The sequence below is a fragment of the Montipora capricornis genome, chromosome 14 (genome assembly GCF_036669925.1).
Source record: "Montipora capricornis isolate CH-2021 chromosome 14, ASM3666992v2, whole genome shotgun sequence".
Taxonomy (NCBI): Eukaryota; Metazoa; Cnidaria; class Anthozoa; order Scleractinia; family Acroporidae; genus Montipora; species Montipora capricornis.
The window spans coordinates 4,028,353-4,052,377 of NC_090896.1; the positions used below are offsets into that span (position 1 = coordinate 4,028,353).

Below are 24,025 nucleotides of genomic sequence, written 5' to 3' on the forward strand. Positions count from 1 at the left end.
TGGCGTTAATAGAGGTAAAAATCCGTCATTTTGAAAATGGAGTAAGCAGCGGTCGAAATGTCGTGTGGGGATAACGTTTCGATAAACTTAGGGTGCGTTCGATTGACCGTATTCCGGAATAAGAATACGCGGAGTGATGATTTAAAACGATACGTCTGGCGTTTTGAAGCAACAAGGATAATAGAGATATGTTTAAAATAGCATTTTAGCAGGTGTTTGGCAATTTTAATGTGAATCTCCGTAAAAACGAACGATTTCTAACTTCTATTCCGTGTATTCTTATTCCGGAATATGGTCAATCGAACACACCCTAAATAAATACATTTTGACGCTAAGACAGACTTTGATGATTGTGGAGCGTTTTACATGGCGTTGATGGTGGCAATGTTTCTGATTTTTCCAAAACAAAACCAATGATTAATCCTTCCGGAGTCGAATTCCGTTAATTTTTTGGCCAATTATTTCTTTTGTCGTAGGTAAACTCATTTCGAAAGTGAGAAGTGATCCTCGCGCCTATCCCTACGATTTAAGGAATGTCCCAAGAGGATTTGAACCCTTGACCTCTCCGACTTTAGTGCCGGAGCAATGCTCCCGTACAAATCCTTATATTTTTGTCGGCCATGCTCGCACTGAGCTTGGGGTGCCTGTGGTTTAGGGCGCTTTCCTTCCGTCAGAACTGGCCCGTCAAACCTGTTAGTTTGCAAAGAAATGCAACAATCTAAGGGAACACTTGCATGATAATCCTTCGCATTCTTCTGGAGGAGTATAATATCATCTTCAAAGTGTGTTAATATGAAGGCGTTGTAGAGTTAGTCCGTCCAAATGCCCGGTCAGTTCTGTCAATTGGAAAGCGCCCTTAGATTCGAGTCGACGGTTTCATTATGCGCTGCAGCCAATCACCGTAGCAGAACATGTAAAAGGATTACATCCATAGATCCAGAGATATGATTGGCTTCTTGCCATCCACTTGTCGATATCGGCTTTTGACGGCCCTCTTTGCAAAAGAGTAATAATTATCTAGGTTTATTTTTGATTTAAGTAGTTTATTAGATGATAGACTTCTATAAAATCATGCTTTAAGTTGGAGTGCATCAAGACACATTTTCTTTTTCATTTCCATTTCAATACCTGAGTTTGCAAAGGGATTTAGAAGCATAAGGGGCGAAGTTCCAAATGGACATACCAGTTCTTGTAAATTATTTTTATTCTTCGCTAACCCCTAGAAGCTGATGATATTGCGAAAGATTCTTGTTTAGAAGGCTTGTTGTGGCACAGAGCAATACTACCATTGGTTAAAAGAGGAAGACTGATCGTTTTTCACGCGCGGCACGCATTTTAGCTCAAATTTTGGCGGTACTCAACAAAACTACGACGTGACGTCAACTTTGAGGTTTTGACGACAACGTGAGGGTACAAATGGAAGGAAGTCGGAAGTTGGAAGTCGGAAATCCGAAGTTGGAAGTCGGAAGTAGGAAGTTGGAAGTAGGAAGTTGGAAGTTGGAAGTCGGAAAGCTCTTCTCGGCTTTCGTACATAACTTAACATGTACATTCGACCACTGCCTGAATCAATGCAATGATGGTGAAGAACTGCTAAGTACTTCGTATTATATACTCAAAAGATTATCCCGTTTCTGATTTGTCGATGACGAAAGAATAAATGGGTTATTCGTTATTCCCCCATCTCATAATCTCATAATGCAATGCGTTTTTTTTTTTTTTTTGGGGGGGGGGGGGGCGTGCTGTACATAAAAACAATTAACGTGGAGGTCGCTTGCGAATAGAGTTCCAAAGAGGTTTTATAGTGCTATGGGGAAGTTGCTATGGAAACAGCGATGGAGTACTTTTGTAGTGTATATAATAACTAAAACATCTACGGCTCGAGCAAAACATCACTCGTGTTCAAAAATCACGAAATGCACGATTTCGTATACAAAATAGCCGATATGTACAAAAAGTACTGGAGATAATTACGTCTTTCCACCTTATCATGTGCAGGAACCTTGTCATTTGAATGATTTACCCACGAAAAAGCAGATACAAGCAGCGAGACAGTCTTGAACAAAAAAATACGAAATTGAAGTTATACGGCGTTAACGTGATGATGCCCTTGTTTTGCACCGCGCATCTCAAACTGCGCATAACATTCCGACTTCGAAGATGGGGGGGGGGGGGGTTTCACGCCGGCCATCTGAAGAGAGGTAACAAAGGCCGCTTTTTGCTGTTCAAGAGCTTTTAACTGCAATCATGATAACTCTTCTCGGCTAAGAAGGTGTAGCCTGCGAAAGCATCCGTTTCTCCTGCGCTCTTCGCCGCTGGGGACGTTTTGCGAGGAAGGAGAAACGGATGCTTTCGCAGGCTTAAGAAGGTGTTGTTTTGGAACTTGCCCCAGTCCTTTCGCGGAAAATGATAATTTTGAAGCCGAAATTGCTCCTTTACCATCCCATTATCATCGTGTTGCGAGGAAACGAGCACGGTAACCCCCCATTTTAAATGGTTTTATTCACTCGTAATAGGTACATGGAAACATATTTTAAGGAGAAAAAAAGTTGGATAGTAGAAGTTGTAGTATTTACCTATAAATGACGTGAAACTGCATTTAGAGCCTGACACTGAGTGCAAGGTGATGACTATAACGGTCCAATTTGCTTACATTTCTTTGCAAGATTGAGCAATTTGAAATTGCTTTCTTAAAGATTATAGCCCGGACAAACAAGCAGGTTCAAGTTTTCAGTAATATTCAGTAGCTTTTGCTACATAACAACAATTTTTCCGGTTGATCTGGTTTCGAACGCTTCTCGCAAAATTCGGTAAAAAACACTTAGAATAAAGGGCATACATTTTATTGCATTTTAAAAATGTCCTGTGTATGAATATCAATTGTACCAAGTTTGAAAAAAATCTAGATAGTACGTCATTTTCATGGGAATTACCTTTAAAGATCTGGTTTTCTAAAGGCACCGGAAAATAAAAAACATTTAAGAAAATGATATTGTGTTTGCTGAAATGTATTTTGTAGAGTGCGATGTTTTTTTCTATGCAGTGTGAGCGTAAAATTACTAATGATGAACGCAGATTCACACTGCATTTATCAAACAAAGTTGTTGTGATTTCGAGGTGTTACCCAAGTTGAATGCTTTGGTCGCCAGCTAACTATATGGAGTCATGCAAAGATAGCTGGCACATGTTCGGGAAAACTTTAGGCCAACACTTATCCAAGCATGGTTCTTCAAAAGATCAATCGCCGCGAACGCCCAAACGATTAGACTTTAAAATTGCCCAAGGGAATATTTTGTTTTGTTTTAGGAAGGCCTCGCATTTAATTAGGTGCAATACCTTTTTAAAATGTGAAGTTTTTCTTTTAATTAGCTCGAAAAGTGAAAAAAAAAGCAATTTGGATTTCTCATCCTTAAATGAGTTTGGCTGAATCACAACTTCTTTCCGAGTATCTCCCCACCATATCGTTTATTATTATTCGGTATGGTTTTCTGATTAAATCCATCCTATAAACATAGCGGAATTCATTCATCTTTTTGTTTCTCTTGAATACAAGATCAAACGCTGAAAGAAAGACTTTTAATTCTTGCCTGAATAGAGAATAGTATTTTTTAATCCCTGCAGAGCCCGACCACAATGCGAAAATTTTTCTCGAAGGTACAGAATCACGTTTACGGATGGAAGCAGTTATAATAAATGGTATACTCATTTTCTAGCACTCAGTTAGCCGCTTGCATATCCAATCTGATCTGCTGGCACCAAAACTTTCTAATCAATGCCGGTGAGCTTCAAAACAACTGTGAAAAATTGAAAGCGAAAGAAACACTTTGCAAAAGCGGGGCTGTGCTTCCGTCGAACGGTAAATCTCTTAATCAACTTTAGACCCGGGGGAGACAACTGTCAAAACTTCCAATTTTCTTTGTTTGCGGTCACGACGAGAGACGGTTTTGATGTATCTCTGCCGCTTGAGGAAATGTGAATTACATAAAAAAAATTTCGGTTATTTTTTTGGCTGTCAAAGTTTATACAAAGGAGGCTCTGTGGTGGACAAATGAACTGACGACATCTTTCGACAATACATGAGTGTGAGCGTTTCAGACGTGATTTGTCAACCTCTTGGTGAAACTTGGCGTTAAAAGTTATTTTACTGACACAGGCAAGTGAAATTTGTTGTCTCATCAAACCATTACATTATTTCGTTGCAGAACTTCTCGGTTTCAAGTTTAAACTTGAATTTATATCATAAGACTTCATCATTAAAGTTTCGCGATATGTATCAACACCGGGATCAACACTAAACTGAGCTTATCACTGTCGATCGAATGAACATGTTTCCTATGAACAGTTTAAAGATAGTTAGTCACGCATTTTGAACTAAATCTAGCAATCACCTTCACGTTAGAGCTGAGGTCAATGTTTGCGTTGTATTAAACTAATGTTCAACAGATATGAGCTTTGGTAGCTTCACAAATACATAATTAGGTAGCTCACGGAGAATCGTTGTCGCGTACATAAATTTTATGACGGTTTGTATGGGGAATTTAGCGATCGTTAGTTAGGGTATAAAATAGAAATAAAAATACACCAGCATTTCTTACCTTGCCTCCTTGTCTAATATTTATGGTATGTTCTTACCATTTCTGGCCGTTTCAGCGCGGTTCTAGGGAGTTTTAGTTCTACGAACCTACAACCCACTGGAACAGCGCTGAAATAGCCAAATGAGTACGTCACAAAAACACTGATAAAGTATCGAGAAGACAAGGTAAGGCATTTTTGTTCGATTCGTGCTCTTTATATTTGACTCCTAAACGCCTTTGCAAATTCCCATACAAACGCTTATAATTTTAACTGATCGTGATGCTCGAATTACATCGTTAGCTTGGGTTACCTGTGTGTTACCAAGTTTGCAAGTGGCACTTCAAAGTTCTGTATAAGTGATATCAACCTTTATAAACGATAAACGCAGTTTTCCCTGTCTGTGCACAATGATTCCTGCCTCTGATTTGAAATTTTTATGTCAGGTTATTTCTCAAAAAACAAAATCAGTGAGTCAGAAAAATGGTGTAAGGATTTTAAATCATGGCTTTAATATGAAAACAAATATAAATTAGAAAGGTCAAAGAGGGCTGACTAAAGAATTAAATCGATAAACGCGCTTCAATAATATGGACATTTAATGATATCTCATCGCAAAATAAGGAAATACGGACGGGAAAAATAAGAGAAAAGTGCCGTATCTTCGGGTTTATCACGTTTATCCCTTCTGCGGAATTAGGTGTTTAGTGCAATCATTTGATGGCCTGGGGATGGAAAACTTTAAGCCGCGGCTACACGAGCGTTTTTTTGCACGCGTTGGTGATGCGAGTTTTTCAAACTTTGTCGCGTCGCCAGAACGATATAAAAATCGCACGTGTAGCCACCCTTGAACTGGCGACCCGACAGGTGAAAAAATCGCAAGAAAAAAGTCGCCAGAGTTGAAACTTTTGAGACAAAATCGCAGAGATAGTTGCTCGTGTAGCCACCCTACAACTTTTCGCCCGCGCTTGCGACGCGACTAAAGAGTATTTACAAAAATTTGGTATATCAACGGAGTTGATAATGTAAATTGACCACCGTACAGAGATTCTAAAAGCTGACGTTTCGAGCGTTAGCCCTTCGTCAGAGCGAAGGGCTAACGCTCGAAACGTCAGCTTTTAGAATCTCTGTACGGTGGTCAATTTACATTATCAACTCCGTTGATATACCAAATTTTTGTATACTACTTCCCCACCGACGCAGCACCACAGTTTCTTTAGAAACTACCCCTTCATTAAAGAGTATTTAGCCAATGAAATTGAAGTAGGAATGTCTGTTTATAGTGCCCAGGTCTCTCGAAATATGCGATTCGCGCGGCCTTCAATTTGTCGCCAAAATTTGTCACAAGTGTAGCCACCCTGGCGCGCAGGCGACGCGACAAAATCTGAAAAAAATCACCGGCACGAGACAAAAATCGCTCGTGTAGCCGCGGCTTTATACATGTCACGGGTAGTTAAAAGAGTGGTAGCTGTCACGGCAAGCATAAAATGTTGTGTCGATGTTTTCTCCAAGCAATAAATAAAAAATAGACCACAAATGAAGAGATGACACAACTGCAGTTCGCACCTATATTTCGGCCGCACAAGACGGCCTTCTTCAAGGTGATTAGAAACCGTTACACAGGAACGTTAACTGAATAGACAAATCATCCAGCCCGCAATTTTCCTGTGAGCAGAAATGCCTGTAGATTAAGTCATTTACGTCTCTGTCTTCCGGTACAAGACGCGAGTGTCTTCTCAGCCTACTCTTGTGTTTATTAAACCTAACCCTCGATTTGGTTGTTGTCGACCCTATACCGTGGCGCAGCTTTTAGATGAAATGAGATACACGACATATTATTGCTAACATATTTCACTGTACGTCTGCGACTTCCGAAATACTGTACTGTATTTATCCATTCGTCATTGACCAATCAGAAACACGAAATTTTGTAGCGTTAATCCGTTCGCTCCGAATAATAACATTGCATAATGGCTGAAGAGAATCCGAACCTTGCTACATTACATCATCTCTTTGCAATTTAGCTTTTTAAATTTCGAATTTTTTTTCCCGGCGGAGAATGAAGGGGCTTCCCCACCTACCAGAAAATACGAGCTGAAATGCGTGCCACACCTGCAGCACGATTATGCAGATCGGAAAATATAGGCAGGATTTTGGACTGGACTGGACTGGGGGAGAGGAGAGAGGGGAGCGGGAGCACAGCGCATTGAAGTTTTGTGGTGGGCAAGCTAAATTATTTTCCCAAGGCGCGGCGATGTTTGGATTATGAATACGTTGCCACCTCGAATTGTTACCTTTTTAATAAACCATTTATATTGTCAGGTAATCAACGTATCTTCCCCTAACAGTGCAAAACATTGAAAGAAAACATTCATTGGCAAAAAATTGACAAGAAAAGTGACACAGGGTAATCGGTACGAGACTCAGGTCAATTTTCACAGATTTTCCAAATTGGCCGGTCATGTTTCACACGTCATGGTTCCATGGCTTTGTCTAACTCTTAAATTAGTTGCGGAGGCTGTGTTTTGTGTGTGACCTCTTCACCCACGGTGAAGCTCGCGAAGAATTACAACGGAAAACAGCGTGAGGGGTGGTATTAAGGAGAATTTTTTAAGCCTGTGTAGCGACGCTTGTAAACACTTGCCTAAAACATTAGCTCAAATTAAAGAGAAATGGCGCCAAAGCGGCTCTGTTAACAATTGACCTCGGGTGATTATTTGTGGTGTAAACGAAAAACGTAAGCAAACAAAACCAAAGTTGATACTAAAAACACTAACCCCGTGTCTAGTGCAGTCCAGTCCAGTCCATTCCAGTTCAGTCCAGAGTCCAGCAGATATTTTCCAACTGGCCTTATTTTTCCTCTTTTAGCCAATGATATCATTGTTTTGTGGCGTTGTTGTTCGCCGTCGTCGTTTCTTAAACTCCCTATAAACGGCGATGGTCACTTTCACTTAAAATTACGTAACTGTAGTTGCTCTAGATTTCATACATTTTCTATCACGGACGGTATTTCGTTTACAATGCATAGGCGTAAAAATTGTGGGGCTGGGGTGGGTAAGCTTTATATTTACGAATTTTCTAAACTTTTCCGGAAATCATTTAGAGGGCACCGCGATGAATCTAGGCTCAATTTCCAGCCGTTTTGTGAGTGCGGTTGTCCTACTCCCAACTGTAAGTAGCACTTGTCAACATGGCTCGCCATCGGCTACTTCCCAAAAACGACTCCGGAGACCCAAACACGACCTGAAATAAACCGGCCTCCACTCCTTTTTTGAAAAGACAGAAAAGTCTAGGATTTCCCTGAGCCCGTAGGCTGTAACGCTATAACATCTTTCCCTTGAAACAAATTAATAATGGCTTCCAGTTGTGTTTCTCTAAATTTTATCTCGATATCAAATCGCTCTAACACATTCTTTACAGAAGAAGAAAACTCATAGGCACTAATATCCGCCATGTTGGATAGAAGAGTGACAGAATTGACCAATCAAAGGGAAGCCTGCTCGATTTGAGCAGTCTTGGCTGTGATTGGTCAAAAAATACAATGTGTAGACCAGTGATCCAGCCATGGTGTGGGGCGAGGAACGCGGGCTCACAAAACGGCTGGAAATCGAGCCTACGATGAATCTTGTTAGCAAATTTTTTGTTGATGAGAAAAAGTGACCTCAGGAGAAGATTACCTCAGCTTACCTCATACTCAATGTAATTGTCAACACTTGTATATGAAATCGATCGATAGATCCATCCATTCATCCTATCAGTTACCCAATTGTGTCAAACCGGATGATACAATTTCTAAAGGAAACGACGGACAGTACTGCAACAGGAAGAGCTGTTATAGATGACGGGACACATGCCCGAGATCATGCGCTAATATCAGCACATAATCCGTTCTTCTCCTTATAGTAGTAACAGCACCGGCATTGATGTAATGCAGTCGAACCTGTATATAACGGCTCTGTATTAAGCGGCCACCCTCTACTAAGCGGCCAGTTTTCAAAGTCCCCGATTTTTCGCTCGTACAAACACTGTATTTGTTACCTGTATTAGGCGGCCACCTCTATTAGGCGGCTGCGTCCACCCTGTGGCCGTCCCATGTTTGTCTTTCTTTGTTATTTTTACCTGTATTAACCCTTTCACTCCTGTGGGGTTCCCCATTGACGAGTAAAATCGTCTGGCGTTAGACAGAGTAAAATCTATAAGTCTCACTGGCCCTTACAGGAGTGAAAGGGTTATAAATTAAATTAAGCGGCCACCCCTGAACGGAAACTAAGCCGTATGTCATTTTATGAAGTGTTTTATTGTGTTTAAAATGCAATCCATTATCACTATAAAGAAATATCATTTGCAAAGCTACTGTAAACTGACAATCGGCTCTTTAGTGTCGTTAACGCTTTGCAGATCTCCACAATGTGCTTAAGTACAGTACAAGATCACAAACGCAAAAAAATGATCGTTTTGAAGATATGCTTCACTCTTCAGCTAGAAATTCCTCTCCAATTAGCTTGTTCTTTAGCCATGTGATGGAGAATGAATAGCCTTCAAACCTATACTGGCAAGGAATTTCCAGGCTCTGTTAACTCGCTTGCCATTTTACCGTAACTTTCCCTTTGTTTGTAGGACGCTTCAAAAATTTGGTTAGCCACAATGCCATCAACTTAGGTACATGTCCAATCACTTCATAATCGTCCATCATTTCATGAGGGTGAGAATATGGCTTCGAAGCGGTTTTACCACGTCCGGATCTTGTAACTCTCGGTGTAACACTAGATTTCCGTATACGTAATTTTGGGCGATTCGAGTCTTCCTTATTTTGCGGGTCTCGTCTCAATGCGTACACCTCATTGACTTTTGGCTCCTTAGGGTGAGAATATGGCTTCGAAACGGTTTTGCCACGTCCGGATCTTGTAACTCTCGGTGTAACACTAGATTTCCGTATACGTAATTTTGGGCGATTCGAGTCTTCCTTATTTTGCGGGTCTCGTCTCAATGCGTACATCTCATTGACTTTTTAGTTAAGGTGAGAATGTGGCTTCGAAGCGGTTTTGCGACGTCCGGCCCACTGTTCCTCTATGCCTACTGTGCCCATTGTTCCTCTGTGCCCACTGTTCCTCTGTGCCTACTGTTCCTCTGTGCCCACTGTTCCTCTGTTCCTCTGTGCCCACTGTTCCTCTAGGACCGGTCTTCGTTAGTAAGTGACGTCACTGGTGCGTCTTACACCGCACATAAGCCCCGGATCTTGTAACTCTCGGTGTAACACTAGATTTCCGTATACGTAATTTTGGGCGATTCGAGTCTTCCTTATTTTGCGGGTCTCGTCTCAATGCGTACACCTCATTGACTTTTGGCTCCTTAGGGTGAGAATATGGCTTCGAAACGGTTTTGCCACGTCCGGATCTTGTAACTCTCGGTGTAACACTAGATTTCCGTATACGTAATTTTGGGCGTGCAATTGCCACAGCATTCCTTATTTTGCGGCTCTCGTTTCAATGCGTACATGTCATCGACTTTTGGCTCCTATATACTCAAGTATGCATAGCACCCACGGATATAAGAATAGACGTGAAGAAGTTCCTTTGTCATATTTTAGCTGTAGAAAGAACTTTTCGAGTGAGCCACATCAGATTTGAGTCAACAGTGGGTTGTTTTACAAATAATTTGACTGTCAAAAAGGCGAGAAATGTTTAAAGCAGCTCCAATAGTTATCAATGCCCGCAAAGTTGACAGTTAACGACTTGCTGTGCAAACAAAAGTTTCAAGTGCTGAAGCGCCAGACGTACATGCCCGACTTTTTTTAAGACTTCGTAATTCCTAACCTATTGAACAGTTTAGTTGTAATTAATTAGAAAAATTTCCGTTATTTATACCCATTGAACAACTATGAAATGACGGAATCAGATATTTTGTTGTGGACTGTTAGTCATAGAAATACATTACAGTAACTGTATACCGTAGAAGATAAGACAATGTTACGTTTATTATACCGTTAATAAGTTACAAGTTGGCACTGAAATTTGTTTAAAGCCAGTAGATCGCTTGAAAGGGTGTTGATTGTTCTATATTTTTTCCTTGCATGAAGTGTATTTGTATGATACGCCATTAAAATTGGGCTAGTCTCTCATATAGCTGGCTCCGAAATAGTGAACAGAGACTGCAGAGGGTACAGGGGTACAGAGGAACAGAGGGTACAGAGGAACAGAGGGTACAGAGGGTACAGAGGAACAGAGGGTACAGAGGAACAGTGGGTACAGAGGAACAGAGGGTACAGAGGATACAGAGGGTACAGAGGAACAGAGGGTACAGAGGAACAGTGGGTACAGAGGAACAGAGGGTACAGAGGAACAGAGGGTACAGAGGAACAGAGGGTACAGAGGAACAGAGGGTACAGAGGGTACAGAGGAACAGAGGGTACAGAGGAACAGTGGGTACAGAGGAACAGAGGGTACAGAGGAACAGTGGGTACAGAGGAACAGAGGGTACAGAGGAACAGAGGGTACAGAGGGTACAGAGTAACAGAGGGTACAGAGGAACAGAGGGTACAGAGGATACAGAGGGTACAGAGGAACAGAGGGTACAGAGGAACAGTGGGTACAGAGGAACAGAGGGTACAGAGGATACAGAGGGTACAGAGGAACAGAGGGTACAGAGGAACAGTGGGTACAGAGGATACAGAGGGTACAGAGGATACAGAGGGTACAGAGGAACAGTGAGGAACAGTGGGTACAGAGGTACAGAGGTACAGAGGAACAGTGGGTGCAGAGGAACAGAGGGTACAGAGGATACAGAGGAACAGTGGGTACAGAGGTACAGAGGTACAGAGGGTACAGAGGAACAGTGGGTTCCGAAATAGTGAACAGAGACTGCAGAGGGTACAGGGGTAAAGAGGAACAGTGGGTACAGAGGAACAGAGGGTACAGAGGAACAGTGGGTACAGAGGAACAGAGGGTACAGAGGATACAGAGGGTACAGAGGAACAGAGGGTACAGAGGAACAGTGGGTACAGAGGAACAGAGGGTACAGAGGAACAGAGGGTACAGAGGAACAGAGGGTACAGAGGAACAGTGGGTACAGAGGGTACAGAGTAACAGAGGGTACAGAGGAACAGAGGGTACAGAGGATACAGAGGGTACAGAGGAACAGAGGGTACAGAGGAACAGTGGGTACAGAGGAACAGAGGGTACAGAGGATACAGAGGAACAGAGGTACAGAGGGTACAGAGGAACAGTGAGGAACAGTGGGTACAGAGGTACAGAGGTACAGAGGAACAGTGGGTGCAGAGGGTACAGAGGAACAGAGGGTACAGAGGATACAGAGGAACAGTGGGTACAGAGGTACAGAGGTACAGAGGGTACAGAGGAACAGTGGGTTCCGAAATAGTGAACAGAGACTGCAGAGGGTACAGGGGTAAAGAGGAACAGAGGGTACAGAGGAACAGAGGGTACAGAGGAACAGAGGGTACAGAGGAACAGAGGGTACAGAGGAACAGAGGGTACAGAGGGTACAGAGGAACAGAGGGTACAGAGGAACAGTGGGTACAGAGGAACAGAGGGTACAGAGGAACAGTGGGTACAGAGGAACAGAGGGTACAGAGGAACAGAGGGTACAGAGGGTACAGAGGAACAGAGGGTACAGAGGAACAGAGGGTACAGAGGAACAGAGGTACAGAGGAACAGAGGGTACAGAGGAACAGTGGGTACAGAGGAACAGAGGGTACAGAGGATACAGAGGAACAGAGGTACAGAGGGTACAGAGGAACAGTGAGGAACAGTGGGTACAGAGGTACAGAGGTACAGAGGAACAGTGGGTACAGAGGTACAGAGGAACAGAGGGTACAGAGGGTACAGAGGAACAGAGGGTACAGAGGATACAGAGGAATAGTGGGTACAGAGGTACAGAGGGTACAGAGGAACAGTGGGTTCCGAAATAGTGAACAGAGACTGCAGAGGGTACAGGGGTAAAGAGGAACAGTGGGTACAGAGGAACAGTGGGTACAGAGGAACAGAGGAACAGTGGGTACAGAGGAACAGTGGGTACAGAGGAACAGAGGAACCGAGGGTACAGAGGAACAGAGGGTCGTGAATAAGCCGACGAGCCTGGAAAATAATAGCCGAGAATCCCATCGAAAAAGGTAATCGAAATAAGCATTGTCCATGATCAATTCCAAATGGCGAGAGTTTCCTCTACCTGTCCCGCGTCACGCGCTCCGACGATCGGAGATCGGAGATCGGAGAAATAGATAATTTCAACCTATATATTTGACTTTGACGCTGCAACAACATTCAAGGAGCCCATGTTTTGCTCACTATGAACCTTATTTGTGTATTCTTCAACCAACACATTGCAGCACATATCCAGTGGTACAATGCATATTTTATTTTTGAACACTTTTGTCACCATTACCGTTCCATACTAATGCTTTCTAAAATTAAAGTAACGATATGAAAAAATACACATCGTGATAAATTACGTGTACAGTAAATTACAATTAATGACGAATTTAAAATTACGACATTAAGATTGCAAAGACGAAAAAATACCAAAGTGCACGAGGTAAATCATGTGATTACTTATCAATAACACAGAAGCAACGCAACGCACACGTATCACGCAATCATTGCGCCATGCATTGCGTCATCCAGGTCTCGCATTTGACTTGGCAATCTCTGACTTTGTTTGCTCATTGACCAATCAGAATTCTTGGTTTGTGACATCTTTTTGCACTGAATTACCTCTTTTCTGCACTAGGTTACCCTGAAAACTGCATTTCTGTTAGCCAATCAGAATGGAATAATTTTTCATGTATATTATTATGTATAAACAAATTTGATTCGAAAAAAAAATCAGTGAATACCTCCTTCACTGGTTTTAATATCTACAGTAGATCAATGTTAAAAATGTCACATGCTCATCATTTTAGTGCCTTTCAAGCAAAATATTGCACATTTCAGGATTTCAGCTATGAAAACGAGGTTTTTGCCCGGATCCGGCATGAACTGGTTTCACAATAGCGTTCTGTACGGGTCCTCAAATGATCCCAAGACTGCAAATATTCCCAGAACCGCAAACGATCCCCAAACTGTATCGCAAATTATACCAGCACCACAAATGATCCCCATATTGGACCGCAAATGATCCCAAAGCAAAAGAAAGAATCGCATGGAAGGTGGAATGGTCTGGATAGAGAATCAATGTGTGGAGCACTTATTTTTATTAAAATCACATTAAATCATGGCTCACAACAGGTTTCTGCCTCATTGTAGTTTTCCAGAAAGACTGAATTTTGTTTCTTACTACACTGTTATAGATTAACTTTGCCACGTTTAATTATCGGATACAATCATCAAAAACTAAGGGCGCTTTGCATTTGACAGAACTGATCGGCCAGACCAAGGCATATGGAAGGATTAACTCTACCACCCCTTCAAATTAACACGTTTTGAGGATGATATATACTCCTCCAGAAGAATGCGAAGGATTATCTCGCAAGTATTCCTTCAAATTGTTGCATTTTCTTTGCAAACTGACGGGCCTGGCCGGCCACTCCTTATAAAGGAAAGCGCACTAACTTGGACGCAACTCTAAACTGATTTGCACCAGGGGCTCATTTCTCGAACCCTGCGTGTGTTGCCAGAGTTGTTTGAGAAACGACCCCCTGGGGCCCGTTTCTCGAAAGTCCCGAAAACGTTTCGGGCCCAAAAAGCCATTTGTGAAACTGCCAACCGCTTGTTTTGAAAAGCCGATCTTTTAACATGTTTTCAAGCTAACTAAAAGAAACATGTCCGTGAAGTTTGAGGATTTAAATCCTCTCCGTTCTTGAGATACAAAGGGAATTGTGACACCCGGAAATGGCCCGTAAAGTTTCGGGACTTTCGAGAACCGGGCCCCTGGTCACAATCAGTTTAGAATTGCGTCCAAGTTAGTTTTTTGATCATTGTACTGCCGATAATTAAATGTGGCAATTTTATAACAGCGTGGTAAGAAACAAAATTCAGTCTTTCTGAAAAACTATAATGAGGCAGAATCCTGTTGTGAGGCATGATTTAAAGTGATTTTAATAAAAATAAGCGCTCTTCACTTTAATTCTCTATCCAGACCATTCCATCCTCCATGCCATTCCTTACCTTTTTTTCGGTATCATTTCCGATCCAAAATAGGGATCATTTGCTTTCCGTGATCATTTGCGGACCCATACAGTTCTCGTTTTTTAACAGCGATCAATTCGGCACGCCTAGAGTGATACCTCAAACATTCTTTACCCATTCCGCCAGTTTTGGAAAAAAAACTAATGAGGTTCCAAATGTCGAGGACTCTTCTCGAGTATAATCAATTCTTCTCGTTTTTTGCATCCTGTATATCTGTTGGGGCTAGATGTCTCATTTGCACTATTCACTAAAACAAAAGAAAAAACAAACAAATGCGCAAAATTAAAACGTTCTCAACTGACTCAGTCTCAGCTAGGTGTGTTCTTACTCAACCTAGAAGTTCTTATAAAAAAGCTCCTTATGGAAAAAGAGTGTAGGTCAGTATACCAAGTTGTGCACTCGAATGACGTAATCATTCCATCAGCGCCAAGTACAAAATGGATTGTTTGCCAAACAATGAAAAACAGGCATATATTCAGGTAGTATCTATGGCAAACTACGACGGTAGAGATACGTGTTATCAAATGTAGAAACCAAATTTAGCACGTACTGGCATAAATCATAGGCTTGTTCGGCATTCTTTGATGTTAGGGTTTCTCACCCAAATGCAGATTCGCACAGAAGGAAAAAGAAATGTAAAACTGTAGAGCAATTAACTAAAAGACTTAGAGACGTTTTTTTAACTATGCTTTAACATAATACCAATGTGGGTTTCTTATTTCATGATACATGTACTGACGAACAATTCAGTGCAGTTTGTAGTCGCACTTCATAATCATAGTAGTGTTTTTTCTTTAAAATTCATGCCTAAATACGCCGACGTAGAAGTTTACAAGTGTTTTGCAAACTCAGATCCTTGCGATCTAATTGAGTATGCACAAATAGTGCTTCAAGAGTTTGTTGTGTACGCAGATGACGTAATAAACTCATCCTCTTTTCGTAGAAACTTGAGCTTGGAAAACTAGTACTTTATGAATTTAGCAGTGCCAATATTTTGTTAAGACGACACTCAAGAAACTTATATTTGCCTGGCTATGCTTGGAACTTGAACAATCTTTGTTGCAACTAAGTTGCGTGTATCACGCTCTGCATGCGTCGTAAATCGATTTTCTACCCACGCTAAGACGTGAACATTCTGTTGAATACTTCGGTGCTTTTATTCATTTTTCCGGGTTTTGACCTGACAGAAGGCTAGTGGCTTTCCAGTTCCAGCGAACAGTAAAATTGAAAGGATATCCGTTCAGATGACTCTCGATGTAGTTTAAGCTGTCCTGAAAATAAATACCGCGTAATGTATTCATTTAAAGTGCTGATAAGACTTGAAAACCACCCGGTATCATTTTTGATCGTTTTAGCCCGCCTTTTTGGCAATTAACAGATAAACTAACCCGTATTTTTCATCCTCAAACACAAAGAAAACATCTTCGACTAAGGCAATACTCGCTTTAACTATATCTTTGCGATGTTACGACTGAATTAATTTAGCCAACCTAAGATCCGATAAACCGGTAATCTTTGACCTGTACAGAATTAGGAAGGGCGGAAGGGTTGGGTTTTAACTCTGGCGCTGCAGTTTTAAAAATCGGCTTTTTTTCCTCCCAAGGGGAAAAGGCATTGCGAAATTCCACGTAATTTCTAGCTTATTATTCAGACGCCAAGCGGCTGTCACACATCCTGGGCCGCGTTCGTGACTCGAGATTTTTTTTCTCCCTTTTCCCGCATGGCAATTCAACTTATCCAAAACAGTTTCCGCCAGGGATGGCAAATACAATTTCAATGGAACTTCCTCTAATTTCCTGCCCGGTTTTAGCTTTCGATGCTCCGGGTATATCGTGTTTCAAACCTATTTAAACCCCTTCGCCGCTGAAAGAGTAACTGAATGATTAAATAAGTTTTCATAGCCCAAGGCTCTATGAACAAATTCGACGCTCTTTGCTGCCGAATCGAGTCCGCTTGAAAGAATAATTTCTGGTATAATTTGGAGCTTTTTAAACGTTCTTCCGAACTGAAATTGCTTTTTTTTAGAAAAAAGTGTTAAATTTGATCGTTATCGTTGCATTCTAATCCAAAGAACAAACGCAGTTGGCTAGTGTGGGATTTCCATGCAATATCGGGCCATATCAGTCAGATATCGCTCAATACGTCAGTGTAATGTGTTCTCATGTAACTCTGTATATTTTAGGAACACTGGATCTGACCTCAAAAGAACGCGTTGGTGGTTTTTTCGTGTAATTAAGCACGGTTAGATTGGATGACCTTTCGAGGCAGTTCAACCCTTGGAGAGTTTTTGGATAAAGGAGTTGTGCTCGACGTTCAAGTTTCTGCCAGAAAACAAGTTGAATCGAATGAAATATTTTTCCTCGGAGGCGAGACCACTAGTATTTTAGCTTTAACTGTTCGGTGAGTCCACTGAGATGTTTACCTCTTCTTAATTTTTTACTCTATTTGTGTCAGTTAATTGTTGTCAGCGAAGACGAGAACCTTTATTGCAAGCGCACGGAAGCAGATATGAGGGGATGCAGCCTGAGTATAGCCAGCACATCGATGATTTACAAATTACATTGCGCCGGATGATTAGTTTTTCTTAGTCTAGGAAAAGAATTGTCGCCAGCGTTACTCTTGGAACTCGTTTTGGTCAAGGACAAAGTGAATATACGCAGTAGAATAATTTTGGAATTCAAAAACTAAAATACATTCAGCACAAACTCTTCATAAACATGTGTCCTTTCCTCGTAAACGTTTACCAAAGTTCAGCCACAGAAAGGCGCTAACTCAATAAACGCTGTTTTGATTGGATACAAGCAAGTAATTTGAATTCGAATTTTTAAAATCATATGATGTTATCAAGGATTATCAGGAGAGCAATTACTTTGGACAAATTAATTTCTGTTATCCCAAGAACATCAAACTCACGAAGAAAGAAAAATAGATTGTACTGGAAAATGCAAATAACTTTTAAAGTGATCATTTAAAAGTTTAATTGTTTTCGAAGCTTTAAAAAAGCTAAAGATGAATTAACGCCTCTTTCCGAAAAACAAACGTATGTTTTTTTTCGTATGGGTACATCGCAATATTACAGCTTATGTCTAGTATCGATACCATCGTCTAATGAGCAAAACGAAGACGCCTTAATGGCGAGCTAAAACTTGTTCGGTGGGTGGCTGGAGTTTTTTGAGAAATATCTGGGAGAGCATTGTTCTTTTTAAATGTTTTCACACGGCAAAAAGTAGAGCCATTTTGAGTTAATCCCTCTTGACTTAAATCCTTTTGTTATTAATTTCATTCCCGGTCAATTAATTTCAGGTTAATTCTCAGCTCTGGAAAAATCCAAGTTCTCCATTTCTAACCACCGACAATTATCACATCTTCGAGGCAGCGAGCAGAAGTCTTCGGAATATATCGGAAATTATCGGCAGCCTTCGAATATCATCGACATTCGTCGGGAATATTCGGAACTCATAAGCACAGCGATTGGAAATTTTTGTTTGCAATTTGCACTGTGATCAACTTCTTTGAAATTGTCTTTCGCTTTCGTAGCCAAAGGAATTGAAATACTAATTAGCAACCACAATGGACGACTCCAATACGAACAAGTCTAACTCCTCGACGTGTATGGATCAATCTTTTACGAAACCACTTCTGTTGGGTACGACAGGCTCCTTTGTAAGAGCATCCCTAATCTGTATCCTCATAATCGCGGCTTTCATCGCTAACATTTTCGTCTGCTTGGCTGTTTACAAGCAACGCTCAGCCAGGCGAATCACACGCTATTTTATCGTAAACCTCTGTGTTGCTGATGTTTTCGTCACAGGTATCAGCATGCCCATTTGGTTGGTCTTTCTACTTTACGACGACAAATCAGCTTCTTGTCTACTCGGGGAGACATTTATTTTCATCTGGAGACACGTTGATATTCTGTGTGGAACAGCCTCGATTTTAAGTCTTACATCAATCAGCGTGGACCGATATATTGCCGTAACGAAACCTTACTCCTATGTTCGCTTTATGACAGGGAAAAGAGCATTGCACGTTATCGGGGGAATATGGATATATTCAATGACTGTTGCCTCATTGTGGAAGCCACTACGAAAATTCGATGGAGGTAAGTGGCAGTTAAGAGTTTGGGTCGAGTTTCAGTTCAATACCGAAAGTATCTTTGGCCGTGCGTCTGTGAGCTTGATAGTTGGACGAAAATTTTGCGCCAATGGCCCAGCCAATCAGAAAAAGAGACGAAGTCCACTGTGACTTGCTCGTTGGTGTCGTTTAGCGCCTCGCACCCACTCCCACGAACACTCGCTTTGGAACCCTCGTGACTTTCCGTGAATGAGTGAGTGAGTGAATAAGGGAGTGAGTGGTCGAGTCCATGAATCAGGATAAATTACTGAATGAGTGGTTTAACGTAAGAAGTAATGAGCGAACGAGCGAGCAAATGAGAGAACGAACCAAAAAAATGAATGCATGAATGAATGCATGAAATTGATTGCTTGTCCTCAGCAACAAGGACAAGGGTGAGCCTTATAGAACCAGAATCATATTAAAGTCAGACTTGGATTTCAGATCTGAAAAATCGAGGTTAGAGCAGTTTTCAATAAAGTGTCGTAAAACAAATACCAAAGTAATTACTTCGACCAATCACAGCCGGTGAAAACAGCGCGATGAACCAATCCAGATTCGTAGCAATTTCGTAAAGCTTGCTCAAAGCGCGGGAAAAATCACGCGTGCAAGTGGAGATTGGTTTTGGCTTTCCTAATTGGTTTTCCTTCTCATTGGTTGATAAACTGGCGGGAGATTTTTAAACCAATCACTAAGCGTAGCAATTGCAATGGCGTAATTATTTTCGACAGTCATTTGAAAACTGCTCTAAGACGCTGATTATCGCAGTTATGAACGCGACTTAAGCAGTAACGAAAGGAAAGCCTGAAAAATACAGGCTTGAACGGCATTCGCACCGTGACCTCTGCGATACAGGTGCAGTGCTCTGAAAGTTGAGCCATCAAGCTATCTGGGAACTGGTCATTATGTGAGTTCGTATTGAGCCCGTATTGGATATAGATGTGAAGAAAGTTAATATATATGAAAGCCATTTTAGTATAAAGACGGGAAGGTTTTACTGGAAAATACACCGCTCGTAAAATTCATATGAAACTACATCTGAGACCCGAGTGGCGTCTTTTCTACATCCTCACTAGTGAGGATATTTCTGACTCCCTTTTCCGCCTTTGCATGGTTGTTTGTGCTAACAGTCAGTGAAAAAAGGCGAGCGATTGGTTCGAAAAACCTTAAATAACAATGACCACAGCCAGGCTTTCTGAGCCCGCGAGACTGAGCACCCCCAGCAAACCATTGTTTTAACGAAAACCGCTGGTCAGCAACCTGGTTCTGGTCATTGCTGTCTAAGGTCTTCCGATTGGTTCGTGAAGTTCTCTGAAGCCGACGTAAAATCCTTCTCTGAGAAACAAGAAAATGTGAACACGAAGAGTAAACCTTCATACAACTTAAAACTATTCGAGGAATTCCTTGCAAGTAAAGAAGAAATGCGAAAATTGTAGAAATTCCTGCCGCCGAGCAGCAAGAATTTGCGGTAGTTTGTGCTCGGTGTTAGAAGGAAAAATGGCGAGTAAAACACTACTGTCTATAAAATAAAAAGAAAATTACACATTAGCTCGAAGATATATGAATTTTATGTTCTCGTGGCAAGAACAATAACGCGAACAAGTGAGAGATGTTCTTGCCACGAGGACGTAAATTTCATATCTTCTCACCACCGTGTAATATCCTCTATATATTCTGCGATGAGCAGCATCTTAAGTTGATTCATCTCTCTGAAATTCAAATATGTATGCCTTTCATATATATTAACTTTCGCCATAAGATGTAAAAAATCCATTGAAAAAGGAAGAGAAAGGACTTATCTATGCGGCTTGGGTACTGCGTTTCTGTAGACTGCCACCTGGACGATTAACTAGTGCTCTGTATTGAAGAAAACTTACACTAAAACTACCTTTTCCTTTTCAGCTTACGCTCTCTTCATAATGTGTGTAAGTTTCCTTCTACCACTGTTCATCATTATCGCCGCATATGGTAGCATGTTTCGCGTTGCTATGCGACACACACGTGACAAAACCCACGTGACTAGCGCCGAAAGCCATCGTCATCACAAGACGTTTAAAAGAGACCTGAAAGCCGCTAAGACGATCGGTTTTGTCATTGGAACGTTTTTATGCTGTTGGACGCCTTTCATCTTCGTCAGTGTGGGATTTGCTTTTTTTCCCTCTTCGATTGACCAAGTTGGTGCAAGTTTGACAAAATGGTTGTCGTATCTGAATGCAGTTCTTAGTCCTGTCGTATACACTTGCGTGGACAAACAGCTTCGGTGCCTGGTGTGGAGGAGACTGTGCTGCTTGCGAAGGAAAGAAGGCTTCAGTTCTTCAAAGGACGAGAGGTCGTTTGCACACTCCGATTTTTCTAGATCTACTCCGTTGACGATAGTGTGAACGAGACAACTCGATTAATGCTGTGTGGACGCGATGTTCAGGCGATATGGATCCCGGGATAGCAACCTCGTTCCCAGGAGGAGACCCTGGGAACGAGGTTGCCCGGGATAGATGTTTACACTTTATTGGCCAACTGTATTTCACGAATGTCAAGTGTAATCGTCAACTACGTATTTACGGCATAAAAGTTAACGTTGACGCTCGTCTCATTTATAACTTGAAGTTTTCGCTGCCTCTTCTGTTTACTTGAAGAGTAGTTAGGAGGACACTTTGCAATATTTATCGCCCGTGTTCCTAAACAGAAGTGATGTAAACATTATTGAGAAAGTTAACTAGAGGAAACTTCGTGAGGCTTATTAAAATAGTCGTGCATCGTATTACCTAGGTAAACATCTTGGAGGCAATAATTTGAGACTTTTAGCCTTCTTTTTAACCTGTTGAATATAGTTGAGCCAACAAATATTTTACTTGTTTGATAAACATTTTGCTTTACATTTGGTTTGACGGAATTAAGTTGGGACATTTAGCCGGCTTCAAGTTTCTGCATCTAAACTCAAGCCGACATTTTTACCTCATCATCAGATCACACTTGTGACCGGATAACCAAGGCATTTTATCGAATCTCTCGCACATAGTACAAACGCAATGATTGGTCTATTTATTAGAGCCATTTCCTGCGTCATAAACACCATGATTGGTTTATTTATTAGAGCCATTTCCTGCGTCATGTACTGCTTGTTCTCCTGTTCGATTTAATCGTTAAGAGACTGCTTACGCAGCTGTAGCTTCATAGTTATTTCCAGAAGTAAAAACTGCACCACCTGCCCCTATATCGCACACGGCCGTAATAAATACAATTTTCATTCTACGTTAAAAGCCATAAAATCAAATCTCACATTGCTTTCAACACTTTTAATGTTATTTATATGATTCAGTGTAAATTATGTAATCTTCAGTATATCGGGGAAACCAAACGTCTCCTGTAAGACCGTTTTGTAATGAACGTAGACGCCCTACTCAGTCACATTGGTAGTTATATCCAGACCGCATCCAGACCGATGATTTATTTCATATATCATTTCATGGTCAGAACACTTTCTTAGCAGTAACCATTCACACAGTCATATGTTACTTATTCCCTTCGAAAAACTATTTTAGGAAATCTCGGGAAGCGCATCTCATTGAAAAAGTACAAACTTAGAGTGCTTTCACGTGACGTCACGAAGGCCATGTTGGTATTCTCTGAAACAAAGGAACCGTCGCCGTGTTGGTGTCCCCAGCTTATCCTCCGGGAATTGAGTTCTATTATCGTGCAAAGGTTTCCTTTTGTTTCGATGGAGATACAAGGTTACTGATCACGTGAGTGAAAACACTCGATGAAACCTCTTAGGATAAACACTTAACGATCTCGTTATTCAGTATATAATGTTTCAACGGCATTTTATTCTTTTGTAATTTTGGTTTGTTTATTCAGTAGCTATATCACGTTACGTTATCGTTTGAAATCTTTAATTACTTCATGACATGTATATATATATTTGGCGCGCCATCTTTAGCAAAATTACGTTTCGATAAATTTTGCTTCAGATGGCTCGCCATATATATCTATTCTATAAATTCGGCTGGTATTGACCAGCCAAGATATCGTTAAAAAATACATTTTCGCGTTGTTTTATCGGTCGTGCAGCAGTCTACTTGACTTTCAGAAATGTTTATTTCCTGTTAAACAAATTTCTGGAAATACAAGAAGGCTTGCTTAAAAGATGGCGGCGCTCGAACTATGTTTAGTAAGAGTTATATATGGCATGGAATGCCACCATTAATGGAAATCTCTCAAAATGTTCGTTGTAAAAACGAGTTCGTTGGTGTAAGGATTGTTGATCGACAAGCAAGTCTTATGAGAGATCGATAATGGTAATGATTCGAGAGGCGTGGCCAGTTCTCAACACTCACCGACGTCAGAAAAATGGAAGCGATGCAGGCTTACAATCTCGAAGGACATGAGATGGGACAGGGATGGGCAGCGTGGCCTGGAGGCGACTTAAAATGGCGACAATGTGGGGGTGGGTGATAGTAATAATGAGAATGACAATGCCGGCAAAGATGACGATGACGACCATAACATTGTTGTCATAGCAACACCCACAGTGACGGAGAGTTATGGAGCCACCACTCAATTTTTGATTTGACTAGTTCATCGGCCGAGTCGGAAAACACCACAATACCCTTTGTTTTTCCCCCCAAATTTTGCATAAGTATTGTTTCGTTTCCAGTTCTCTTGGGACTTGCGATGGTCCTAAAAGACAACAAAAACAATGCTTACTCAAAATTTGGGTGGACAAACAAAGAGTTTTATTGTATTTTCCGCTTCGGGCAATTGGTTCGTGACCAAGAATTTCCCTGAGAACTCATGCGTCGTAAACCACTTTTGACCGCCTTAAGAGACATTGACAAGGTGAAAACGCTGTATTTTCCAATACCTATTGCAGAGTTACCTACACTAAGAGAACACCGTCGGAAGTGAAGAATAAATAATTGATCAAAAAAAAATTTTTCTCTTTAAGTTTTACCACAGGTAGCCCAAGCTAGATGTATGTGTATCAATGTGTATCTGTACTGTACTATATTTTGCAAGAGCAGAAATTTATAAGGATGTGTATGAGTAAAACGGTTTTTCTTTCAAAATTAAAAAAAATATATTTATGATTTGAAATAAAAAACAGCTTACCTTGCTTCAGTCTTGTGTGCCTTTGTCTCTGGTACGGTTTTTGGGTCGATTAAGAGCGATACAGGTGGTTTTGGGTTCCTCTTTTTTTTCCCTCT

General features: G+C 41.2%; 1 protein-coding gene across 3 annotated transcripts in view; it reads left to right on the forward strand.

Annotated features, from left to right (window-relative positions):
• Positions 1–21,664, forward strand: part of LOC138032637 (alpha-1A adrenergic receptor-like) — a 24,996-nt gene extending 3,332 nt beyond the window's left edge. For 2 of the 3 annotated variants that reach the window (XM_068880344.1, XM_068880345.1), the window contains exons 3-5: positions 16,891–17,108; positions 18,012–18,810; positions 20,724–21,664. In XM_068880344.1, the coding sequence (XP_068736445.1) occupies positions 18,279–18,810; positions 20,724–21,202 (1,011 nt within the window). In that variant the 5' untranslated portion in view covers positions 16,891–17,108; positions 18,012–18,278 and the 3' untranslated portion in view covers positions 21,203–21,664. Of the gene's footprint in view, positions 1–12,579; positions 12,695–16,890; positions 17,109–18,011; positions 18,811–20,723 lie in introns of those variants that run through there. The other variant, XM_068880346.1, reaches the window with a different exon arrangement.
• The last annotated feature ends 2,361 nt before the right edge of the window (positions 21,665–24,025 follow it).